This window comes from Fonsecaea pedrosoi (genome assembly GCF_000835455.1).
Source record: "Fonsecaea pedrosoi CBS 271.37 unplaced genomic scaffold supercont1.8, whole genome shotgun sequence".
In the NCBI taxonomy this organism is placed as follows: Eukaryota; Fungi; Ascomycota; class Eurotiomycetes; order Chaetothyriales; family Herpotrichiellaceae; genus Fonsecaea; species Fonsecaea pedrosoi.
This window is the reverse complement of record NW_013550608.1, coordinates 1,841,183-1,861,828: the sequence shown is the minus strand read 5'-3', so window position 1 is coordinate 1,861,828 and position 20,646 is coordinate 1,841,183. Positions and strand designations below refer to the sequence as shown.

Sequence of the window (20,646 nt, the reverse complement as noted above, 5' to 3'; positions counted from 1 at the left end):
GACCAAGCATGAAGTATTCCCCCAGATGCCTGACTCGGTCCCACCGATCCGGGATAGGAGATCCGTTCGTCCAAAAACCCCCCGCAAATCCGCTCCACAGCTGTACATATGCGGAGTAGATATACGAGGTATACCGGTTACCCGAGGTCTCTAGACCTTACAATGTGACTATTCCCGTCGATTGCAATGCATCAGGGGTCCCGAGGAGGTGGTTCCAACGCTGAAGAAATGGACAACAGTTTCCGACATGCTGGGGTAGGTTCTAACTCGGAAGTCTAGACGTGCAGCGACCCCAACTACAAATACTTCGCATGCTGGATCCCGGCCTTTTCTCGAACGATCACAAATCAAACCTTTCCGTCTTCTCGCTCAATCATGGGGTCGATAGCAAAACCAGAGATCCCTTCTGTGGATGTGCTGATTGTCGGTGCTGGCTTTGGAGCCTTCACCCTGCTGAACAAACTTCGGAAACAGGGACTCAGTGTCAAGATCTATGAACGAGGACCCGCTGCTGGAGGCATCTGGTTTTGGAACTGCTACCCTGGAGGTAGGTCATATCAGAAGATTTTCCCGACATCAAAGGCGTTTCCTCACAATCTTCATGTAGCTCGCGTCGACTCCGAGTCGCCGATATATCAATTGTTTGACCGGGATCTGTACGAAGACTTTACTTTTAAGGAGCGGTACTCCAGCTGGCCAGACTTGAGACGCTACTTCAAATATATCGAGAAAAAATGGAACACGGAAGAGTACATCGAATACAACAGGAACGTCGAGACCGCCATCTTCGATGAGCAGAGACACCAGTGGCACATTGAGTGCTCAGATGGCTCAGAGGTCTACGCACAATGGTTCATGCCATGCGTTGGGTTTGCATCCAAGCACTACAAGCCACCTTTCCCAGGTCTGCAGAATTTCAAGGGACCTCAGTATCATACCGCCTTTTGGCCTCAGCACGGCGTGAATTTGAAAGGCAAACGCGTCGCCCTGATAGGGACGGGAGCTTCGGGCATTCAAGTAAGTTGTTGGCCATGTCAGGAGATGATCGAACAGCCTAGCTAACGAAAGGAAATAGGTCGCCCAGGAGATTGGAGATGTCGTCAAGCACCTGACCATCTTCCAACGCACGCCCAATCTTTGCCTGCCCATGAAACAATGGGAACTCGACCCTGAGGTGGAACGAAAGAAGAAAGCCGACGGTGAATACGAGAGAATTTTCGACCTTTGCCGGAAATCTTTCACCGGATTCCACTACACTTTCAGCGACAAGAATACATTTGACGACACTCCGGAAGAGCGGGAGAAATTCTACAAGTCTCTGTGGGATGAGGCTGGCTTTGTGCCCTTGCTAAAAAAGTACGTTTCTTCTGGAGCTCACCGACATTATATTTCTACATACTGACATGCTCTTCAGCTACAAGGATATGCTCTTTGACCAAAAGGCCAATGACGAAGCTTACAGGTATTGGCGCTCTACAGTACTCAAGCGAGTGAAAAACCCCGAGAAACAGCGACTCCTGGCGCCCGAAAAGCCGCCTCACCCGTTTGGTACCAAGCGAAACAGCCTTGAACAGAGATTCTACGAGGTCGTCGACCAGGACCATATTGACATTGTAGACGTGAAGGAGAATCCGGTCCTGGAAGTCACAGAAACCGGTATCAGGACGCCCAAGGGGCATGTGGAATACGATGTAAGGCTTATCCCGTTTCCTCGACATGATTTGCCAGTGGGTTTTATTGACCATGTTGTTTGTGTCTACAGGTCATCATCCTCGCCACAGGTTTCGACAGTGTCACGGGCTCTCTTGCACAGATGGACATTCATTCGACAGACGGCGGCACCGTCGCTGATCACTGGAAAGACGGCCTCCGCACGGCCATGGGCATCGCGCTCGCTGGGTTTCCCAACATGTTTTTCCTCTATGGACCGCAGTCGCCCACGGCGTTTGCAAACGGACCTAGTAACAACCAGTTCCAGGCCGAATGGGTGGACAAGGTTCTTACCATGTGCCGCGAAGAGGGCATCACGAGAATAGAGGCCACACGGGAGGCTGAGGATGAGTGGTAAGTGACACCGCCACCGTACAAATCTCCAATCTTTTCATGGCCTACCCTTCGACATGCTCGTCGCCACCTACTACTACTATCATAAATGACTAACCTTGATCCGTGCAGGAGCAAAAAAGCCAACAAACTCTGGTATAAGACACTCTACCCCAAAGCCAACGGGTGGTACAACGGGGCCAATATCCCCGGCAAGCGCGTCGAGCCCATGAACTGGATCGGCGGGATGGTTCCTTACGTGGCCGCCCTGCACAACAGTCTGGAGAACGGCTATCAAGGGTGGCGTGTGAGCAAGCTGAACGAGCAGAAGAAGGACACCGCGGCGGTCAAGGGAGAGGAGGTCACAGCTACGGTCGAACATGTCGAAGGGGATGAAGTGCCTGCCGCCGCGGTGGCGGGATGAGAGAGGAGGTAAGAGAGGTGTCGTGATTCCGGGGAAGCGGACAGAGTAGGAGATGGTGCGTGGAAATACCAGATAATTACATAGGTGGTAGTAGTATACAGGTAATTGTCTCGTATTTCGTAGCACATATTTGTTCTCGTTGTTGTAGAAGAAGAAGAAGATGATGATGATGATGATGATCAGGTTCTCAATGGATTCTGGAGCCTCACAAGTCTGAAAGGGGCCTGTAGTCGCTAGTACCATAGGCTATGTAATCGATCTTCTTTGAGCTTCTACTTGTTCTTGAAGATGGGTGAGTCGACTCCAGGCGAACTACCCTATTTCCGCATTTGCTCGGTGGTAGAAGACTCGATCTGGGCAGTGGGCATTAGAGCCGTTCAGGAAAATCAGTGCACAAGTTAATCGAGGTAGCCCTCGAGTTGCGGGGGAGGTAATGGTGGATCCATGTTAAAGCAGCATGGCCACGATGGATCACACGTGAGCTCCGAACAGGAGCAGTTTTCCACTCGGCGAAGCTCAAGCAGCTTTTTTGGCGATTGCATGATTCTTGTGAGTAAGACCCAAACAAAATTTCCCCCTTTGGTACCGAGTACTTATTAGAAAGTTCGCTGTCCGCACTCGTCTTCTTCTCTCCTCTCACTTCCACACACACACACACACACACGCACTCTCTCGCAAACACAGCTCTCTGCTCCCATCTCACCAAAAAACAAAACAAAAAAAAAAAATGGCATCCAAGAACTTTGCACGAACCCTGCGCACTGCTTCCAAGCAGAAAATCAGCGCCCCCGCCGTGCAGAGACGGTCCATTGCTACCGCTCTTGCGACCAGGCCTGTCGTCGCCGCAGCACAGCGCCCTGCGTTCGCAGCTCCCGCTCAGCAGCAGAAGCGTGGTGTCAAGACCATTGACTTTGCCGGCACCAAGGAGACCGTCTTCGGTACGCTTGATCCTGTGTCCTTTCATCCTGGTGCCGGGGGGTTTTTTATTTTTGCTAACAATTCTGCGCAGAACGGGAAGATTGGCCGCGTGAGAAGCTTCTTGTATGTAAACTTCCTCTCCCAAAACAACGAGAAAGACTCAATTCCCGCTGACTACGTACCCAGGACTACTTCAAGAATGACACTCTCGCATTGATCGGCTATGGCTCTCAGGGTCACGGCCAGGGCCTCAACCTCCGGGACAACGGCTTGAACGTCATCATCGGTGTCCGCAAGAACGGCGCATCGTGGAAAGAGGCGGAACAGGATGGCTGGATTCCCGGCAAGAACTTGTTCGAGGTGGACGAGGCCATTGACCGTGGCACCATCATTATGAATCTGCTCAGTGACGCTGCGCAGAGCGAGACCTGGCCAGCCATCAAGCCCAAATTGACAAAGGGCAAGGTAAGAAAGACCTTGGCCGCGGATTGTTTGAGAGAAATGCTGACCTTAGTGCCGAACAGACCCTGTATTTCTCCCACGGTTTCTCCCCGGTCTTCAAAGACCTCACCAAAGTCGACGTGCCCAAGGACATCGATGTCATCCTCGTCGCCCCCAAGGGCTCCGGAAGAACAGTGCGAAGCTTGTTCCGTGAGGGCCGGGGTATCAACTCCTCTGTCGCCGTCTACCAGGACGTGACAGGCAAGGCTGAAGAGAAGGCCATCGCCCTCGGTGTCGCGATTGGCAGCGGCTACCTCTACAAGACCACCTTCGAGAAGGAAGTCTACTCCGACCTCTACGGTGAGCGAGGATGCCTGATGGGCGGTATCCACGGCATGTTCCTCGCCCAGTATGAGGTGCTCCGTGAACGCGGCCATTCGCCATCCGAGGCGTTCAACGAAACGGTCGAGGAAGCCACTCAGTCCTTGTATCCCCTCATTGGTGCCAACGGCATGGACTGGATGTACGCAGCCTGCTCCACCACCGCCCGTCGCGGTGCCATTGACTGGTCGAGCAAGTTCAAGGACACCCTCAAGCCCTTGTTCAACCAGCTCTACGACAGCGTGAGAGATGGCACCGAGACGAAGCGCAGCTTGGAGTTCAACAGCGCCCCCGACTACAGAGAAAAGTACGAGAAGGAGATGCAGGATATCCGGGATCTGGAGATCTGGCGTGCCGGCAAGGCCGTTCGGTATGTGCTCACTTTTTTGCCAGCGTTGGAGGTCAATTGCTAACGGTGATTTAACAGCTCCCTCCGCCCTGAAAACCAGTGATGTGGATGCGCGCGGTGTTGGTTCGTTTTATGCGGCGTTTTTTCCCCCCAAAAAGTTGAACATGTACCAAGTGGTGAGGGGCTTCGGATGGCGGACAATGATGGATCTCTGCCACAGCAATGTGGCTACTTTGTGTGGGCTGTGCGAAAGTCTATGTAGATAGGCACATGGGCCCAGATGCTTGTTGTGAGGCTGTAAAGAGTTCCGATCTCGGCAGAGCTTCGGACATCTGCACGATTTGCCAATTAGATTTCGTGCTTTGTGGTTCAGCAGATTTCAATGAAGTTATTGCGACGGCTTTTTTTTTTGTAATATGCTATCGTCTTGATTCTGTGTATCAACACTTACTAGGTTTGTCGGAGGTCTTGTGTCTGCAACCTTGACGGAAACTCCTCGACAACGACGACCCCGCCACATCAATCGAGTGGCTGCGGGACAGGAGCAAAGTAATCATCAGCACGTACGCCCCACGCACATGTCAGATATAGAGTAAACAAACCAAACAGACCACCACCACCACCACCAATTGAGCTTTTCGGGAAGGAAAGAAATCAAGGTATGGCAGACATATCGACCTGTCCGCCGCTGACCCCGGCGTCGGTGCGCGCCGCCTACACGAAAATCAAGCCGTACATCCACAGAACGCCGCTCGTGACGAGTCGGTCCCTCGATGCAATCGCCTCGTCGAGGGACCCGTCCGTGTATCTGTCCGACAATCCACCGCCCTTCGACTCTCCGACGTCGAGCAGCAATGACTCGGATGCGGCGGTGCCGCCACCCAGGTTCCGACTGCACTTCAAGTGCGAGAACTTCCAAAAGATCGGGGCGTTCAAGGCCCGCGGGGCATTCCACGCCGTGACCCGGCTGGTCGACGAGTTGGGCCTCGACGAGGTGAGGCGCCGCGGCGTCGTGACGCACAGCAGCGGGAACCACGCGCAGGCGCTCGCGCTGGCGGCCTCGACGTTCGACATCCCCGCGTACATCGTCATGCCGGCCATCTCGACCCGGTCCAAGATCGCGGGCACGCGGCTGTACACGCCCCACGTGCTCTTTAGCGGGTCGACGGCCGAGGAGCGCGAGGCCGTCGTCGGCAACGTCGTCGAGGAGAAAGGGGCCATCCTCGTCCCGCCGTACGACCACCCGGACATCATTCTCGGGCAGGGCACCGTGGGGTTGGAGATGGAGGAGCAGTTTCGAGAAAATCAGTCCTCCCCGACCTCCGCCTCCGCCTCCGCCTCCACGGAGGCGGACGCTGCTGCGAAAAAGTTCGACGCCGTCCTCGCCCCCATCGGCGGCGGCGGCCTCTTGTGCGGCGTGGCGACCTTCTTCGCGTCGCAGCCGGACACGCCGGTCTTCGGGGCGGAACCCTCGTTCGAAGGCGCCGACGACGCCCGCCGCGGCCTCCTCCAGAACAAACGCATCGAGCACGTCAAGACGCTCACCATCGCCGACGGCCTGCGCACGCCCGTCGGCAAGATCAACTGGACCGTCGTCTCGGACCCGACCAAAGTCGCGGGCGTCTACGCCGTCAGCGAGGACGAGATCAAGAAGGCGATGCGCTTCGTCTTTGAGCGCCTCAAGCTGGTCGTCGAGCCGAGCGGGTGCGTTCCTCTGGCGGTGGTGCTCTTCAATCAAGAGTTTCGCGACATGGTCGCCGAGAAGCAGCGGGAGCAGCAGAAAGCCGGCGCGGAGACGCCGTGCTGGGACGTCGGGGTCGTGTTTAGTGGCGGGAACACGACCATGAAGGCCATTGCGACGTTGTTTGGAGAGGGCGTGGAGGAGGACGCCGGAGTAGAAGCGAAGAGAGAGGCGGGGAAAGTGGGTGTGGATGGGACGAGCAATGTCGAGGATGTTGCGGGTTGACGATTGGGGATATGAAGATATGTGAGTTGAGTTAACCTCGAGCCTTTAACCATAACGTAGCGAGTACTCTATATCGATCTACGCCAACCTACATCTGTCTCTCGTTCTCTATCAAAGGACGTCTTGTCAACTCTGATACCTTTCTTTCTTGACTGTTTTGGAGCAGAAACAGAAAACACCCTCGACGCCACAATGCCTGGGTCACTATCCAGCCTTGTCGGGGTCGGCATGTCTGTGATAAAGTCGACTTACGAGGTGAGCATGGGGTTTGGGACACTCGTGTCGTATACCTATATATCTTTAGAATAAAAAGAAGTTGTTTGCCCCCTAAAATATGTTCATTCCATCCTAACGTATATCTAAAAGAATTCTGGACAGAGAGGGAGGGGAGGGAGAGAGATGTATAAAGTACTCCGTTTCATGAAAGTAGCTAGTCCTCTTCTCTTACCACCGGCCGACGCAAAGGAGTGAGTCACATCATCCTCTTGACTGCCACACTTCTCCTCTTGACCTACTACCCTACAAGACCCATGGAAGGAAAAAAAAAGCATTCTAACGATGAGAGGTGTGGGGTTCGAACCTGAACTCATATTATGAGACAAAATACTTTTTCAAATGTTTAAAACATTACACCAGTCGTGACTACTCACCCACGCTTCCTTTCGGAAAGCAGAGATCATCCTGCTCATAGAGGCTTAAATCTGCCGCCTTAACCCACTCGGCCAACCTCCCCGCCGGTTTGTGGCTCTCAAGAAAATACATGAATTTTTGAAAACCAAATCTGAACATAGATTTGGACCTATTTTCCAGGAGTATAATATATGAATAATCTTTTTAAGGGGATCTAAGTCACGTGGTGATAAGCCCCAACGCCCCTATCGATTCCCTAACGTCCCGCCACTGGTGTCTCTGCTCTTTCACATGCCAGTTACTCTGATATGGTCTGGAGCAAAATATGTGAATAATGACATGCATGACACGCCTGTGCTCCTTGTCTACTCGTCATGAACTATTGACCACAAGACTACCTCGATATCGAAATGAAACATGGGAATTCAACTGAATGTTTGAAACTCATCATTTGCTACAAAAACATCATCTGGGGAAAAGGAAGCCCACTGGGTGCTCCTCGACCTATACTAGCCAACAAGACCAGCAACGCGGCAAGTCGAAAGTATGCTATCACTTTCATCTCTACTCAGGTAGGAGGAGTGTATCAAATCTCTACTTCAGCCCCAAAGCATCCTTGAACACGGCCAAGGCCCCAAACAGTTGGTTGTCGTGGTATTTCCTGGCCACGACCTGCAGGTTGATGGGGGCTTTTTCAAAATCCCCTTCCTCCCACAGCTGCTTGACGTGAGCGCACTCGTCGCTCAACGGTTTGTAGTCCTCGGCGTACTTCTCCTCCTTCTCGGCCTTGATGGGCGTCGGGATCACCACGCCGGGATAGTCCACAAAGTTGTACAGGGACGTGTATGTCCAGTAAAACGCCGTGTCGTGCGCAGACGCCGGCCCGACGAAGCACGGCCCAATGACCACGTCGACGTCCTGGGTATTCCAGTGCTCGGCAAAGGCGATGCGGAAGGCGTCCCGTTCGCCGCGCATGTTGCTCACGTCGACGCCTGTCTGCATCCCGTGCGGCTCGGCGTCCTTCCAGATCCACGACGAGAGCGGGTGGACCGGCTCCCCGGTCTCGGTGATGTGCTCGACCATCCCCTGCCCGCCGTCCGGCCAGTACATGCGGCGAATCTTGGCCCACGCCCCGGCAGCGTCGTAGGGGGTAAAGTCCTTGACCTCGATCACATCGGCGTATTTGGGGTCCGAGAGGAGCTTCTTCGCCCAGGCAACGGCCCGTTTGACCGGTGGCTGGGGGTCGATGAAGCCGTCGTTGCTGATGATCCCAACCTTCAGCCGTCCGGCGAGGGGAGTCTTGAGGCCCGTCCAGGGAAGCGGCACGAGCCTTGGGTCTTCAAGATGGGGCTTCGCCGCAATGACGTTGCTGGTGAACAGGTCCATGTCTCTCAGGCTGCGGCACATCGGCCCGATCGAGCATAGTATGTTGAGCTCGGCGGGGAACGGCGCCGCAATCATGTCCTTCATGGGCAAAGTGTACGACGTCGGCTTGAACCCGTAGATGCCGCAGAATGCAGAAGGTCCGCGGATACTGCCGCCAATGTCGGTGCCGACGCCCAGGATCGACCCTTTCATGGCGATCAGGGCTGCTTCGCCGCCCGTCGAGCCACCAGCGGACAGGTGGATGTTGTAGGGGTTGAGCACACGGCCCCAGTGCGAGTCGGACTCTAGATGCATCAGGGTCTGGGGTTGGTTCGTCTTGCAGTAGAAGACGGCACCGAGTCCCCGTAAGATGGCCACCAACTGGCTGTCCTTTTCGTTCTTGACGATGCTGCCAAAGGTGCCCGTGGACGAATACGTTCCGGCGATGGGCATATGGTCCTTGATGCTGACCGGCACCCCGTGCAGAGGTCCCACGGTCTTGCCGTTCGTGGCGAGATACTCGTCCAGTGACTTGGCCTGCTCAATGGCCTCATCCATGAACCACTGGGTCAAGCAGCAGGTCAGTTGGTGGGCGACGATGGCTCGCTTGCAGAAGGCTGTGGCCACCGCAACGGCCGTGTACTTGCGTCCAGCGATGGCCTCGGCCAGGGTCGTGGCATCCGAGGTCTCTGTGATTTCAATCTCCTCGGGGGTCAAGATGCCAAACGTCGTGGCAAGGCCCGAGACATCCTGCGGCGGGCTGTTGACGACCTCCTGGGGAATATAGTATTCCTGGGGAATCTTTTCATGGAACGCTCGAAGCACAGCCGCCCGTTTGGACTCGTACTCTGGCGTGCCCGTCGGGACGTCCTTGGGTTGAACGACATTGAACGGCCGGACCACCATTTTGCTCTCTACCCTGGACGCGGATAGTCTTGGGTAACCAAGGGATGTTTCGAGGCGATGATAAGGACACAGGACCGTCGAGACCTTTTTTACGACTGGGAAGTGGCAGATTCTCTTGGACAATGGAGCTTCAAACCATTTCCATCAACCCGTGGACAAGCGGCTCTAGCGGGCGTCGATCGTGCATCTCCGCTTTGCGCAAACCATTCTCGCTGGCCACAGATATCCTCCAACTGGCATCCTTGACTGGCTGAAGGGCAGTGCGCGACGCTGATTCGGGTCAAGCGTTTGTCAAGCGTTGCACCCCAAAGGCGAAGTGGCGTCTCTCCTCAATTCCTCTCGATAGCGGAATTTGGAGCCAAACCGCGTCAACGGACCGAGCCAATCCCTTGGATTTGCGCAAAGCCAACGCCAGCTATTGTCCTGATAGGAAACGAGGAGATGGTGCGGATTGGCTTTCTTGTTCCCCTACAGCCCAGACATGCTACGACTCTCGTCGTCGTCGATGGCAACACACGAGATACCCAAGAAAGACCCGACGAGAGACTTGTCGTGGATACCTTTTCCCAATCAAGGTCGAATCGGAGATTGTCCGTATCTTTGGTTTCCTAACCATCCCCCCCCTTACAAGCTCTCCTGTCGAGATATCAGACGCTTATTCTTCCCACGATCTGCAGGGGAATGGTCAAGAAAATGACCACTCGTGCCACTCAACAAAATTCCGCACTTGTTTCCAAGAATGTTATCGCGATGGGATCCTCCACCATGTATCCCTCACTTCACCCCGGCACCTTTTCACACAAACGACAAGCGAAATGGCTGGCGCCATTCGTTGGGAAACCCCGGTCGTCTCGCCTGCAAAATGCAGTGGACATCTCCAGTGGGGGTTCTAGATCGTGTGTAACCGTCGATCCAAGAGTGAGCCTCACAAGCCATCCAAGCGACAGAAGTTATAAATGGGATTGGCAGGGTCGAGACACGAGGTTGTCCCTTGCGTTAGGAGTTTTTGTAATCCCATGCCACGGAACCGCGGGAGAACTGCTGCTGGGTGGATAAGTATTTGAGGTTTGCCCATTGTTCTATCACCATCTATCTCTTTGCATCTACTTCTCCATCCATTCTGTTCCTGCTCTGCCACCGCCTTTGTTGTCGACATCATGGCCATCCTCACCGAGACCACAGGGGAAGCCGTCCCCGGGACGGTCCACCTGGTCGACCTGGACCACACCATGCACACTCGACATGCTGATGCGGGCGCCGGTGATATTGTCCTGGTGCCGACGCCGTCCAACGACCCAGACGACCCGCTCAACTGGTCGCCGCGGAGGAAGATCCTGTCGAGCATCTGCACGAACCTGTGAGTAGCACACCCGACTTTTTGTCATTCGTCTCCCCCCGAGATGATGAGGACCTGCCAAACTGACAGGTGGCCGGGGGTTGAAAAGATACACTTGGTTCACCGGCATGAGCGTCTCGACCGTGTACTCAGTCCTGGTCCCCCTCTCCAAAGCGTCGGGTGTGTCTGTGTCAACGCTCAACGAGGGCACGGGCTACATGTTTCTGTTTCTCGGCTGGAGTCTGCTCTTCTGGCAACCCTTCTCGCTGAGATACGGCAAGCGCCTGACCTACCTGATCTCCATTCTCGGGTCGCTGGTGAGTTGGAATTCTCCCCACGGTGGTGATGGCTGTGCTGACAAGTGGGCATCCAGGGCACCAGTATCTGGAGGTAAATGTTGTCCTAGCCAGCGTGTTGCCACGTTCGATGAGTGACTCGACTGACCACCCTGCAGCGCCTACGTGACGAGCAACGGAGAATGGATCGCCAAGTGCATCATCCAAGGCTTCTTCAACGCCCCCATCGAAGCCCTGCCTGAGATCTCCGTCACTGACGTGGTACGTGTGGCCTGTTCGTTACCGCTGCCGGTTCAGAACTGACCGTCTCGCACACACAGTACTTCACCCACCAGCGAGGCACGTACATGGGCATCTACGCCTTCACGCTGGCCGGCAGCAATTACTTCACCCCGGTGCTCTGCGGCTTCATCGCCGACGGCCAGGGGTGGCGCTGGGTCTTCTACTGGCCCGCCATCTTCCTGGCCTTTGTCTTTGTGTTTGAGTTCTTCTTCTTGGAAGAAACCAACTACACGCGCAAGACGGCGGGACTGATTGTCGAGGTCGACACGCCACCACCCGAGCCAGCCACGGCCAAGGACGCGGCCGACACGGAGAAACTCCCCGCGACGGTGCTCTCGACCACGTCGTCCTCGACCCCGGTCGCCGACTACGGCCGGCCCAAGACGTTTATGCAGAAACTATCGCTCTGGAATCCCCAGCCGGGCCAGCCGATGGTGCAGCGGGCGCTCCGCAGCTTGATGTTCCTGACCTGGCCGGTCATATTCTACGCGGGCTTCTCGTACGGGTCGTACCTGATCTGGTTCAACGTGCTGAACGCGACGGCGTCCATCATCCTGGGCGGGCCTCCCTACAATTTCGCCCCCTCGATGGTCGGCCTGTCGTACCTGTCGTGCACCATCGGCGTCATCCTCGGGTGTTTGATCTCCGGCCGCTTCAGCGACTGGCTGACCATCAAGCTGGCCCGGCGCAACAGCGGCATCATGGAGGCCGAGCAGCGCCTGTGGCCCTTTGCCCTGTGCGTGCTGCTCGTCCCGGGCTCGCTGATCCTGTGGGGCGTCGGCGCCGCCCACGGCGTGCACTGGTTCGGCCTGATCTGCGCCATGGGTTCGCTGGCCTTTGTGACCACTTTTGGCGTCACGTTGAGTGTCAATGTGAGTTTTTTTTTTTTTTACCCGGGGGTTATCCCAGATGTGCACACAGTCTGGGAGGGGTGGGGAAAAACATGATAATATGGTAGAAGTTGAAAGCTGACATGCCCTCGTTTTTGGGGATAAAATGCAGTACATGATCGACAGTTACCACGGCATCAGCGGCGACGCGATTGTGACGGTGATTCTGGTGCGCAACACCATGTCGTTTGCGATTAGCTACGGGTAAGCTAGCCCTCACAGGAGCCGTCTCCCTCTTCTTCTGCCTTATTCCCCCTCGTTCCACTTCCCTCCCTCTCGATCCGTCGTCATTGACAAAAGTCGTAGGATAACTCCCTGGCTCACCAACCTGGGCTACCAAAACTGCTTCATCTCGGCCGCCTTCATCGGCATGGCCGCGTCGAGCGTCTTCTTCGCCATGATCGTCTGGGGCAAGGGGTTCCGCGTCGCCAGCGCGGCTCGCTACTGGAAATTGGTGGGCGCCGATCGGGAGAAGGCGGGGGCGGGCGCTTCTTAGGATTTCTTAGACAAGGGGCGCATAGGAGAAGAGATCGAGGAGGAGATCGACACGGGGGGAGGAGAAGGGAAAGGAGATGGAGAGGGATAGACAGCGTCGAGTACGAGTACTGTGGGCGGTAGGGTGGTGTAAGTCTACTGCTTAGGTGTAAAGGTAGACCTGAATCACACAACAGACTATCGACCTGCCCTGCCGTGTCCGCGCATATATATATCTATATATGCTTGGATGTGACGTTCGCCTCGCATAACAGTGGCTCAACTTCAGATTCTCAACAGCTTCTTTGTAAGTGACAGCCGATACAACGACAACGACGAGTTCTCGTATATGTCGAGGCACAGCAGCAACATGATCGGCTCATTCGGTCACTTCAGAATGGATCCAGAGTCTCCTCTAAGTGGTCCAGCCCGTGCAAGCTGGTGCTGTCGATCTTCGTGGATTCCCAGCAAACGCTGTTGTAATCACACAATGAGCAAAGTCCGGGGTGACTGAGAGTGGTCAAACCGGACATGTGCCTCCCGAACCGCGCCTCGTCTCCCTTGTCATCTATATGGGGCGCACCGGGGGCGCACGTCAACTGGTGGACCTGCGTAAGCACTACCAAGTGGTGCTAGCAGAATATAAATCCTGGAACATGTCGATCAGAGGGGCCTGAGAATAGGATGCTTATGAGGGAGCGGCGGTCATCCTTCGGATTAGTTGCAGACTCGTCCCAACCATAAAAAGCTTGTTCAGACCGAGGGTGGAGTGAGATCGAACAACGATCCACAGGCTGGCTGTTTGAGGGCAAATCCAGAAACCGCCGATACTCCGTGGGATGAGCGCAAAGAGCTTCTGAGGGGCCAATGTTGGAGCCTCTAGACCGCACGGTCACGCAGGTCAAAGGCAAGGGTAACCTCGTACTCGTAGTCGCCACATAAGGACAGCTCGCAAAGCACAAGGTACGACGGGACTTCACCTGCAGATGATAGTGACATCGCCCATTTCGCGACTCTTCAACCTCTCGGTGAGATCCTTCTCACTGATCCCCAGCTCCGTGCATATCTCGTCGAAACAGTGTGTACCGTCGAGAAACTCCGCTATTCTGGCATTCAGAGTCTGGTTCTCTACCACGGATTTCTCCACACTCCTGGACTGCTTGTGCTGTTTATGTCTGGTCCGCGGTGATGTCTCTTCGGTGAAGTGGCGTTCGCTGGACATGCTCCGCGTCAGATCAGCGTACTGGGTCATGCTTCCGCCGGGCGGCCCGTGGGAGAATGCCCCTTTCTGTGTGCGGATGGCGTATCGGTGAACCCGATAGAGGAATCCCTTGATGACGCCAAACGTAACGAACCGCCGCATGTCGATGTTCGCAAGCAAGTTTGCATTCTGGGCATACCATTCTCGCACAGTGAGACCTTGTCGCAGGTTCGCGAAAAGCTGGACGATCGTGACGCCGTCGATGGGGTCGCCTTTCCCGGTCGAGGGCCATATCTCTTCATCTGGGAGGGTCGCATTCGTCAAGCCACTTGTCCGTCGTTCCGTAGCGCCGTCAATAACAGCTTCCTCTTGTCCGCCTGGGCCGAATGCCATGTTGACGTACCGAGCGCATTCCTTCTGCATGTCGGTGTCCTTGGCGATCATGTTGGCAAATTCGGCGGTCGGGGCATAGATGGCGCTGAAGCTGAAGATGTCGAGCAATAAGATACATCCGTAGTAGAGCAGGTGTTTGATGCACTTCTTCGTGAGCTTGAGGTCGGCGTCGGCGAGCACCGCGATCCGTTTTACACTATTCACGCCGTTAATGAAGGGAATGAGCCGCAGCATGGTCAAGTCCCAATTCTCGTCCACCATGGTCTCGATTCTAACGGTGAACAGTGGTACATGCCAGGGCTTGACGCTCGCGGGGTTCGGCAGTGTGGGGAACAGCTTGATGTTCAATGTGTTTAACTCGTCGATCGGAATCATGCATTCAGAGTAGTTGTTCAGATCTTCCATCAGCATCTCACACAGGCTGTATATCTTGCCCGAGTTTGGGGCTGCAGAGTCGTCACTCAAGAAGCGCGACTGCTCCTCCAGGCTGCGCATCAAGTGCGCCAATTTCTTCACCACCGACTTATACGAGGGCACGTCGATCGTTGCGGGGTCCCCAAGGACCAAGGCGAAATTGAAGATAAACTCATTACGCGGGTATCGCGGGGATGTCAGACATATAGGATACGACAGGACGAGCGTGGGAGGCGTGTTCGAGGTGAGCGGCGGAGGGGAGAGGGAGATCAGATTCCCGCAGAGCGATTGACGAGGGATCACAAAGCGCGAGATGGTTGAGAAGGATAACAGTGGTGCGGTTGATGGAGTACTGGTGGCCGGCCCATTGGAGGACGATGCAGAGGGGTCGCTCGTGGTCAAGACCGAGTCCTCAGGCACTTGATGCACGATCTTGGGACCTGTACCCGTGTCAAAACTGGGTGTCACCTGTGGTTTAAGGAGAGACGGAGCGGCGCGCCTTCATGAGGATCAAACTTGCTGTAGAAGATGGCCTTGATCGACATGGTGTTGATTGGATGGTGCTCGCACCTCTTTGGGCAGAAACATATGCCGGTGCGAGGGGAGGGTTGCCCTCGTGTTCACATTGTTCGATCGATGGAGTGCCTGGTCAAGTACATACTAATCAAGATGTATCGCAGCTGCGGTGGGAGATACGAGAGCCAGAAGGTTGAGATTCGTGCCACGTGACCCACTTTCAGGGCTGAGGCTTGAGCCACACAGCTTCAATGAGCGCCATCTCGACAATGACATAGCAACTCGGTGGATGACTACGAAGATTCCGTCCCGAAGTCTGTGCTTCAAGTGTCGACGACCAATCAATCCATGATACGGTCCTTCTGACACGGGCTCGCGCGCCGACAGGATCATGTTGCCGAAATGTTCATCCACCAATTCCGCCCTCCACGCCGATGACGTTGCACGCTACCGAGCAACAGCATCTTCCAGGCCTGAAGGTACCACTAAAGCCCCTTGTGCTTGGCTTGTTCTGGCAAAGTGCGATTTTGACAATGCATCTCTCGTTGAAATTCTGCAGTCCTCGTTGATTCCGCCGTTCGCACTCGACACGGAAAATGCGAGCGGCTGCAATGCCCCTGGCACGTTTCCTTGTTACTCATCAAGCCTCAACACGGTGATAGGTGCATCTTGAGCGGACGGGGCTCAAAGGACCGCAGAGATGAAGTCAATATCTGGCCGAGTATCCGGAGGGCAGAAGTATATGGAGAGAGGAGGTATATCAAGGCGATGGAAGAAAGACCAAGGTCAATTCGGATACCAGCACAAGCAACCTCAAAACGACAGAAGACTTGATCTACTATGGACCCTTTGAGCAGAGACATCATTCGCGCCGAGGTCGACGCAAACAACGATCGACACGACACTTTATCCTACATCGCCACTCATGGGCCAGATATTGAGAGAGAGTGGTCTGAATCTGATGGGTCCTTACCCGTTTCCCGGAATGTCACCCATACTTATACGGTATGAATGGAAGGAGTTTCTACAGTTATCCTAGTGGCTAACAGCATGAGCAGAATGCCACGCAACACACGCTCCACCCCGTCGAGCTGGAGCGGATAGCAAGGTCGCGGACACAGCATCAGCTCACCGTGGGCAGCCGACCATCAACCGGCGCACGACGACGATCGACAGCTACCGTGCAGACGTTAGGTGCCGGCAAGCCTTTACCACCCAAAGACAACACCGAAGGGTACGTGGTCGAGTTTGAGGGCGTCGACGACCCCGAACACCCACAGAATTGGCCGTTTTGGTACAAGTACGTCTGCTCCTGTTGTGCCGTCCTCGTCATCCCTGACATGCTCCTACAGAGTCAGAACATCCATCATCTTTTCCTTCATCACCTTCGTGGCCTCCTTCTCGAGCGCAATCTTCTCCTCCGCCATCCAGCAAGTGTCTCACGAGTTCCACGTCTCTACCGAAGTCGGCGTCCTGGGTATCACGCTTTATGTGTTGGGCTTTGCTTTCGGGCCCATCCTCTGGGGCCCTGGTTCCGAGCTGCTGGGCCGCAAGCTTCCCCTAGTCGTCGCGATGTTCGGATTCGGCGTCTTTGCCGTTGCAGCCGCCACCGCTAAAGACTATCAGACACTGATGCTCGCACGTTTCTTCAGTGGCTTCTTCGCCGCTTGTCCCCTGGCGATTGTCCCCGCCTGCTTCGCCGATATGTACGACGACAGCCAGCGTGGAATTGCAATTACCGCGTTTGCCATGGCCGTTTTCTGTGGCCCCTTCGCCTCACCCTTTGTCGGTGGCTTTATTGCCGATAGCCACCTGCGCTGGCGCTGGACCATGTATATCGCCTCCATCATGGGCTTCCTTTCCACTTTCCTCACCCTCTTCACCAAAGAGACATACGCACCCGCGGTCCTCGTTGCTAAGGCCGGCCGAATTCGACGTGAGACAAAGAACTTTGTCATTCACGCGAAGCAAGAGGAGGTCGAGGTGGACTTTCTGGAGCTCGTCGACGAGAATTTCATGCGACCAATCCGGATGCTGTTCACTGAACCCATCATTTTCCTGATCACCCTGTACATGTCCTTCATCTACGGCCTTATCTACCTGTTCTTGGGCGCCTACCCGATCATTTTCCAAGGCGTCCACGGCATGAACGAGGGTGTGGGTGGCTTACCATTCATTGGCCTGATCATCGGCCAGTTCTGTGGTGGCATCTACATCATGATTGATCAGGTGGCATACAAGAAGAAGCTCATTCGCAACCACGGCGTCCAGATCCCGGAATGGCGACTCCCACCCGTCATTGTCGGCGCCATCGCCTTCTCCATTGGGCTTTTCTGGCTCGGCTGGACGGGCTGGAACAAATCGATCCATTGGCTCGCGCCGACTGCTTCGGGCGTGGTGACTGGCTTCGGTATCCTTTGCATCTTCTTGCAGTGCTTCAACTACATCATTGACACGTATTTGATGTTCGCTGCCTCGGCCATCGCCGCCAACTCCCTACTTCGATCGTTCTTCGGCGCAGGATTCCCCCTGTTCGCGGACCAGATGTTCCACAACTTGGGCATCCAGTGGGCTGGTACCTTGCTGGGCTGCCTCGCCGCGGTCATGATTCCCATCCCCGTGGTATTTTACATCTGGGGCCACAAGATCCGGGGATGGAGCAAGACCACAGTGAGCAGGGAGGCGGCTGGGAGCGACGAGGAGGACCTGCGACGGGAGAAGAGTGAGATTGAGGTTTGATTTTTTTGGAGCTGGTAACGGCAATTTGTCTTTTATACAGCTTATTGGGCAAGGTAATGCAGCGTTACTACAGGTTTTGCACGGTCACTCGGCATGAATATGGCATACAGAAAGTGATTCACGGTATTCACGGGTATTAGAATGGCATCTGGTACGTCTGGCGTACCACAGCAGAGGTTATGGTGTCCTTGGAGTCAAGCGCTTCAAACTTTACATTAATGTCTTACCTATAGGTAGCTGGTATAATACATCACCAGTATATGTGCCACCCCACATCGGAGAGATGCCTTTCTTTGGCCATAAGTGTTTCCTATGTACGGATATACTTACAAAGGTACCTACATACGTACATACCTGGCTAGTGCTAGGTAGCTAAGTAGGTAGGTAGGTTAGTCTCAAGTCTCAGTTCTAGTGTCAATTCTAGTCTCAACTTTCAAGGCTCGCGTCTCAAGCCTCACATCTCAAGGCCGAGTCGCGCTCACTCCCTGTCAAGACCCTGAGTCCTGGTTCCTGATTCCTGATTCCTGAAGAGATCATACTTCATGGTTCATGGATATCTAGCTAGCTAGACTGATTGATGGAGAGAGCCCTTACCTGCCTGGTGGTGCTTGACTCCGACTCTCTACTCCTAGCTCCGTGCCCCCAGTGCCCCGTACGCCTGGAAAATGCCTGGCAAAAAGGAAAATAGCGAGAAAGAAGAAACCCCAGGGAATCCAACGCCAGCCTTTTGTCCTTGTCCTTCTCTGTGCCGGGTATCATATGCAGAAATGCCAGAGAAACCCCCTCAAAAGGAAAATAAAACAAATTGGAAACAGCCATGGTTCCAATGGTGACATTTCCTGTCTCCAAAAAAAAGGGGCATTGGCCGCGTTGAGTGTTGATGTTTTATCCAAAATGCTCAAAAACGCCATGGGGACCCAGCCATGCAGAATTGTAACCAAATCCTTTCCAGCGCAATGCAGAAGTGAGCCGTGAGAAGTCAAATGTCTGATGCTGTCATGTTCGTGTAGGTTGCTGTGCTGCTGGACTCGTAGACGGTGGTCGTGCTGGTGGCAGGTTAATGCAGTGCCGACTCACTTCCCAGTCGTACCAGTTACCACTTTTCCCTAACCGGTGATTATATTCCTCTCTAGACACCTCATCAATTCGTCAAGTCATCAGATTCGTGCACGATATCTCCAAAACTTTTGTGTGTTGCCTGCTCATCTCATTTTCGCTTCAGCCTGCTCCAGAAGCTCCAACGTCAGAGCTTGCGTCGAGGGTCCGAGGTCAATGAAATCATCCCTTGGAAGATCCCAGGGAAGTCTCCTCTTTCCCTTTGGTCTTGCCCATGGCAATTCAGGTTTTTGCATTTTGATCTCTGTGTCTGGTGACCGTGGCTTGAGCGTTGCCTCTGGAGCCTTGGGCCCTGGTGCTAGAGGTGGACCCATGAGAGCTGTCTTTCCAGCTGCGGTCAACGGTGTTGGTGTTGGCTTCGGCGTGTCGATTTCTGCCTCCACTTCCTGGACGAGCGCAATCAGATCTTCGTCCTCGATTTCGTTGAACACCGAGTTGAAACTTTCAGAAAGAGCCTTTGATAATGGCACACGAGACGGCGATACTGGAGCAGTTCTCAGTGTAACAGGGCCTGCTTCACGTCCCGGGGGATCGCAAATCAAGTTACTGCCAAGTGGACTTGTGCTTTGTGAATTCTCTCGCGTTGGCAGATCGTCTGGAAGTGACTTTTGAGTTGAGCAGAGCATGAGAAAAGTCTCATCGTCTATACCCTCGGTGAAGTCTTCATCCAGAAGCACGTTTGTTGCACCAAGGCAATCTTCACTTGTGTCGAATCTCTTCGTTACCTTGTTACTCTCATGCCGGATACTACCGTCATTATCCTGTGGAAGTAGTCTCTCCGTCGGAGACTGCTCCGAGATCTCGTTCCTAGTGGATACTGTTGGTGGACTTTTCGGGTGCTCTTTGAGACTGACAGTTGTCTCTGCTTTGGGAGAGGTTGACTTTAGCCGTGATAGCCCTCCTAACCGCTCCGGCGACTTGACCTTTTCTTCGCTCAAATACTGACGTGGTTCAAGTCTCTGGGAATTGATTTGCGACGGTCGCAGCTCTCTGAGTTTTGGTGACTGTCTCAAATTTGATGACGGTATCGGTGAAGCATGCACAGTTGAGCCATTATTTCGTCCTTGTCGATAGTCATCTACGTCTGGACGTGCGTCCTCTGCGAAAGTCTGTGATGGACTGCGGACCTCTTGAAGACGAGGTGGCTCTTCTGGACCTCCAGCAGTGGAACCGGAGGCCTGCATGTTTCCATCATCCTCCACAACAGGTTGAGCTCCGGTCGTCTCCTTTGTCGCCCGAATTGCCGGCTTGTGTCCAAAGAATTTGTTCAGTCTGGGTTGGCTTGCCGTCACCTTGCCCCAGGTGTCCTCCACGTTGATCCGACCTTCGTCCAACATCTTCTGTCTGACGACGCGCTCCTTCTCAAGCTTCTCCTCCCGCTTCCGTTTGTTCTCCGCCCGTTGTCTCTCTTTCTCCAGTTCTTTCTTTCGCTTCTCTTCACGTGCGTCCAACCTGTCTGCGCGGGCCATCTGGGACGCCGTGTATCGGAAACCTCCCTCTTTCTTGTAAGCCCGCTTGGCCTCCTTCAGGGTCATCGGAGGCTTCGCGGGCCGCGGCATCTTGGGC

General features: G+C 54.6%; 8 protein-coding genes and 1 pseudogene across 9 annotated transcripts; 5 read left to right on the top strand and 4 right to left on the bottom strand.

The window, feature by feature from the left end:
• Positions 1-375: 375 nt before the first annotated feature.
• Z517_11991 (uncharacterized protein) lies at positions 376-2,467 on the top strand (the record flags this gene model as incomplete). The annotated part of the gene is made up of 6 exons (XM_013423571.1): positions 376-547; positions 608-1,017; positions 1,076-1,356; positions 1,415-1,691; positions 1,763-2,064; positions 2,176-2,467. 6 exons carry the CDS (start codon positions 376-378, stop codon positions 2,465-2,467), a joined length of 1,734 nt encoding a protein of 577 aa, XP_013279025.1.
• Positions 2,468-3,194: 727 nt separating this feature from the next.
• Z517_11990 (ketol-acid reductoisomerase, mitochondrial) lies at positions 3,195-4,659 on the top strand (the record flags this gene model as incomplete). The annotated part of the gene is made up of 5 exons (XM_013423570.1): positions 3,195-3,405; positions 3,477-3,508; positions 3,572-3,850; positions 3,910-4,577; positions 4,635-4,659. 5 exons carry the CDS (start codon positions 3,195-3,197, stop codon positions 4,657-4,659), a joined length of 1,215 nt encoding a protein of 404 aa, XP_013279024.1.
• A 558-nt stretch (positions 4,660-5,217) lies between these two features.
• Z517_11989 (uncharacterized protein) lies at positions 5,218-6,522 on the top strand (the record flags this gene model as incomplete). Its single annotated transcript, XM_013423569.1, has 1 exon — positions 5,218-6,522. One exon carries the CDS (start codon positions 5,218-5,220, stop codon positions 6,520-6,522), a length of 1,305 nt encoding a protein of 434 aa, XP_013279023.1.
• A 559-nt stretch (positions 6,523-7,081) lies between these two features.
• Z517_11988 lies at positions 7,082-7,254 on the bottom strand (annotated as a pseudogene). The gene has a single exon. The product of its transcript is annotated as a tRNA-OTHER (tRNA).
• A 492-nt stretch (positions 7,255-7,746) lies between these two features.
• Positions 7,747-9,423, bottom strand: Z517_11987 (uncharacterized protein; the record flags this gene model as incomplete). Its single annotated transcript, XM_013423568.1, has 1 exon — positions 7,747-9,423. The coding sequence occupies one exon, from the start codon at positions 9,421-9,423 to the stop codon at positions 7,747-7,749; it is 1,677 nt and encodes a 558-aa protein (XP_013279022.1).
• Positions 9,424-10,580: 1,157 nt separating this feature from the next.
• On the top strand, positions 10,581-12,723 carry Z517_11986 (uncharacterized protein; the record flags this gene model as incomplete). The annotated part of the gene is made up of 7 exons (XM_013423567.1): positions 10,581-10,780; positions 10,869-11,076; positions 11,133-11,149; positions 11,214-11,316; positions 11,376-12,209; positions 12,340-12,431; positions 12,534-12,723. The coding sequence occupies 7 exons, from the start codon at positions 10,581-10,583 to the stop codon at positions 12,721-12,723; spliced, it is 1,644 nt and encodes a 547-aa protein (XP_013279021.1).
• Positions 12,724-13,677: 954 nt separating this feature from the next.
• On the bottom strand, positions 13,678-15,254 carry Z517_11985 (uncharacterized protein; the record flags this gene model as incomplete). Its single annotated transcript, XM_013423566.1, has 2 exons — positions 13,678-15,149; positions 15,197-15,254. The coding sequence occupies 2 exons, from the start codon at positions 15,252-15,254 to the stop codon at positions 13,678-13,680; spliced, it is 1,530 nt and encodes a 509-aa protein (XP_013279020.1).
• Positions 15,255-16,065: 811 nt separating this feature from the next.
• Z517_11984 (uncharacterized protein) lies at positions 16,066-17,964 on the top strand (the record flags this gene model as incomplete). Its single annotated transcript, XM_013423565.1, has 3 exons — positions 16,066-16,230; positions 16,284-16,525; positions 16,578-17,964. 3 exons carry the CDS (start codon positions 16,066-16,068, stop codon positions 17,962-17,964), a joined length of 1,794 nt encoding a protein of 597 aa, XP_013279019.1.
• Positions 17,965-19,166: 1,202 nt separating this feature from the next.
• On the bottom strand, positions 19,167-20,639 carry Z517_11983 (uncharacterized protein; the record flags this gene model as incomplete). The annotated part of the gene is made up of 1 exon (XM_013423564.1): positions 19,167-20,639. One exon carries the CDS (start codon positions 20,637-20,639, stop codon positions 19,167-19,169), a length of 1,473 nt encoding a protein of 490 aa, XP_013279018.1.
• Positions 20,640-20,646: the final 7 nt, after the last annotated feature.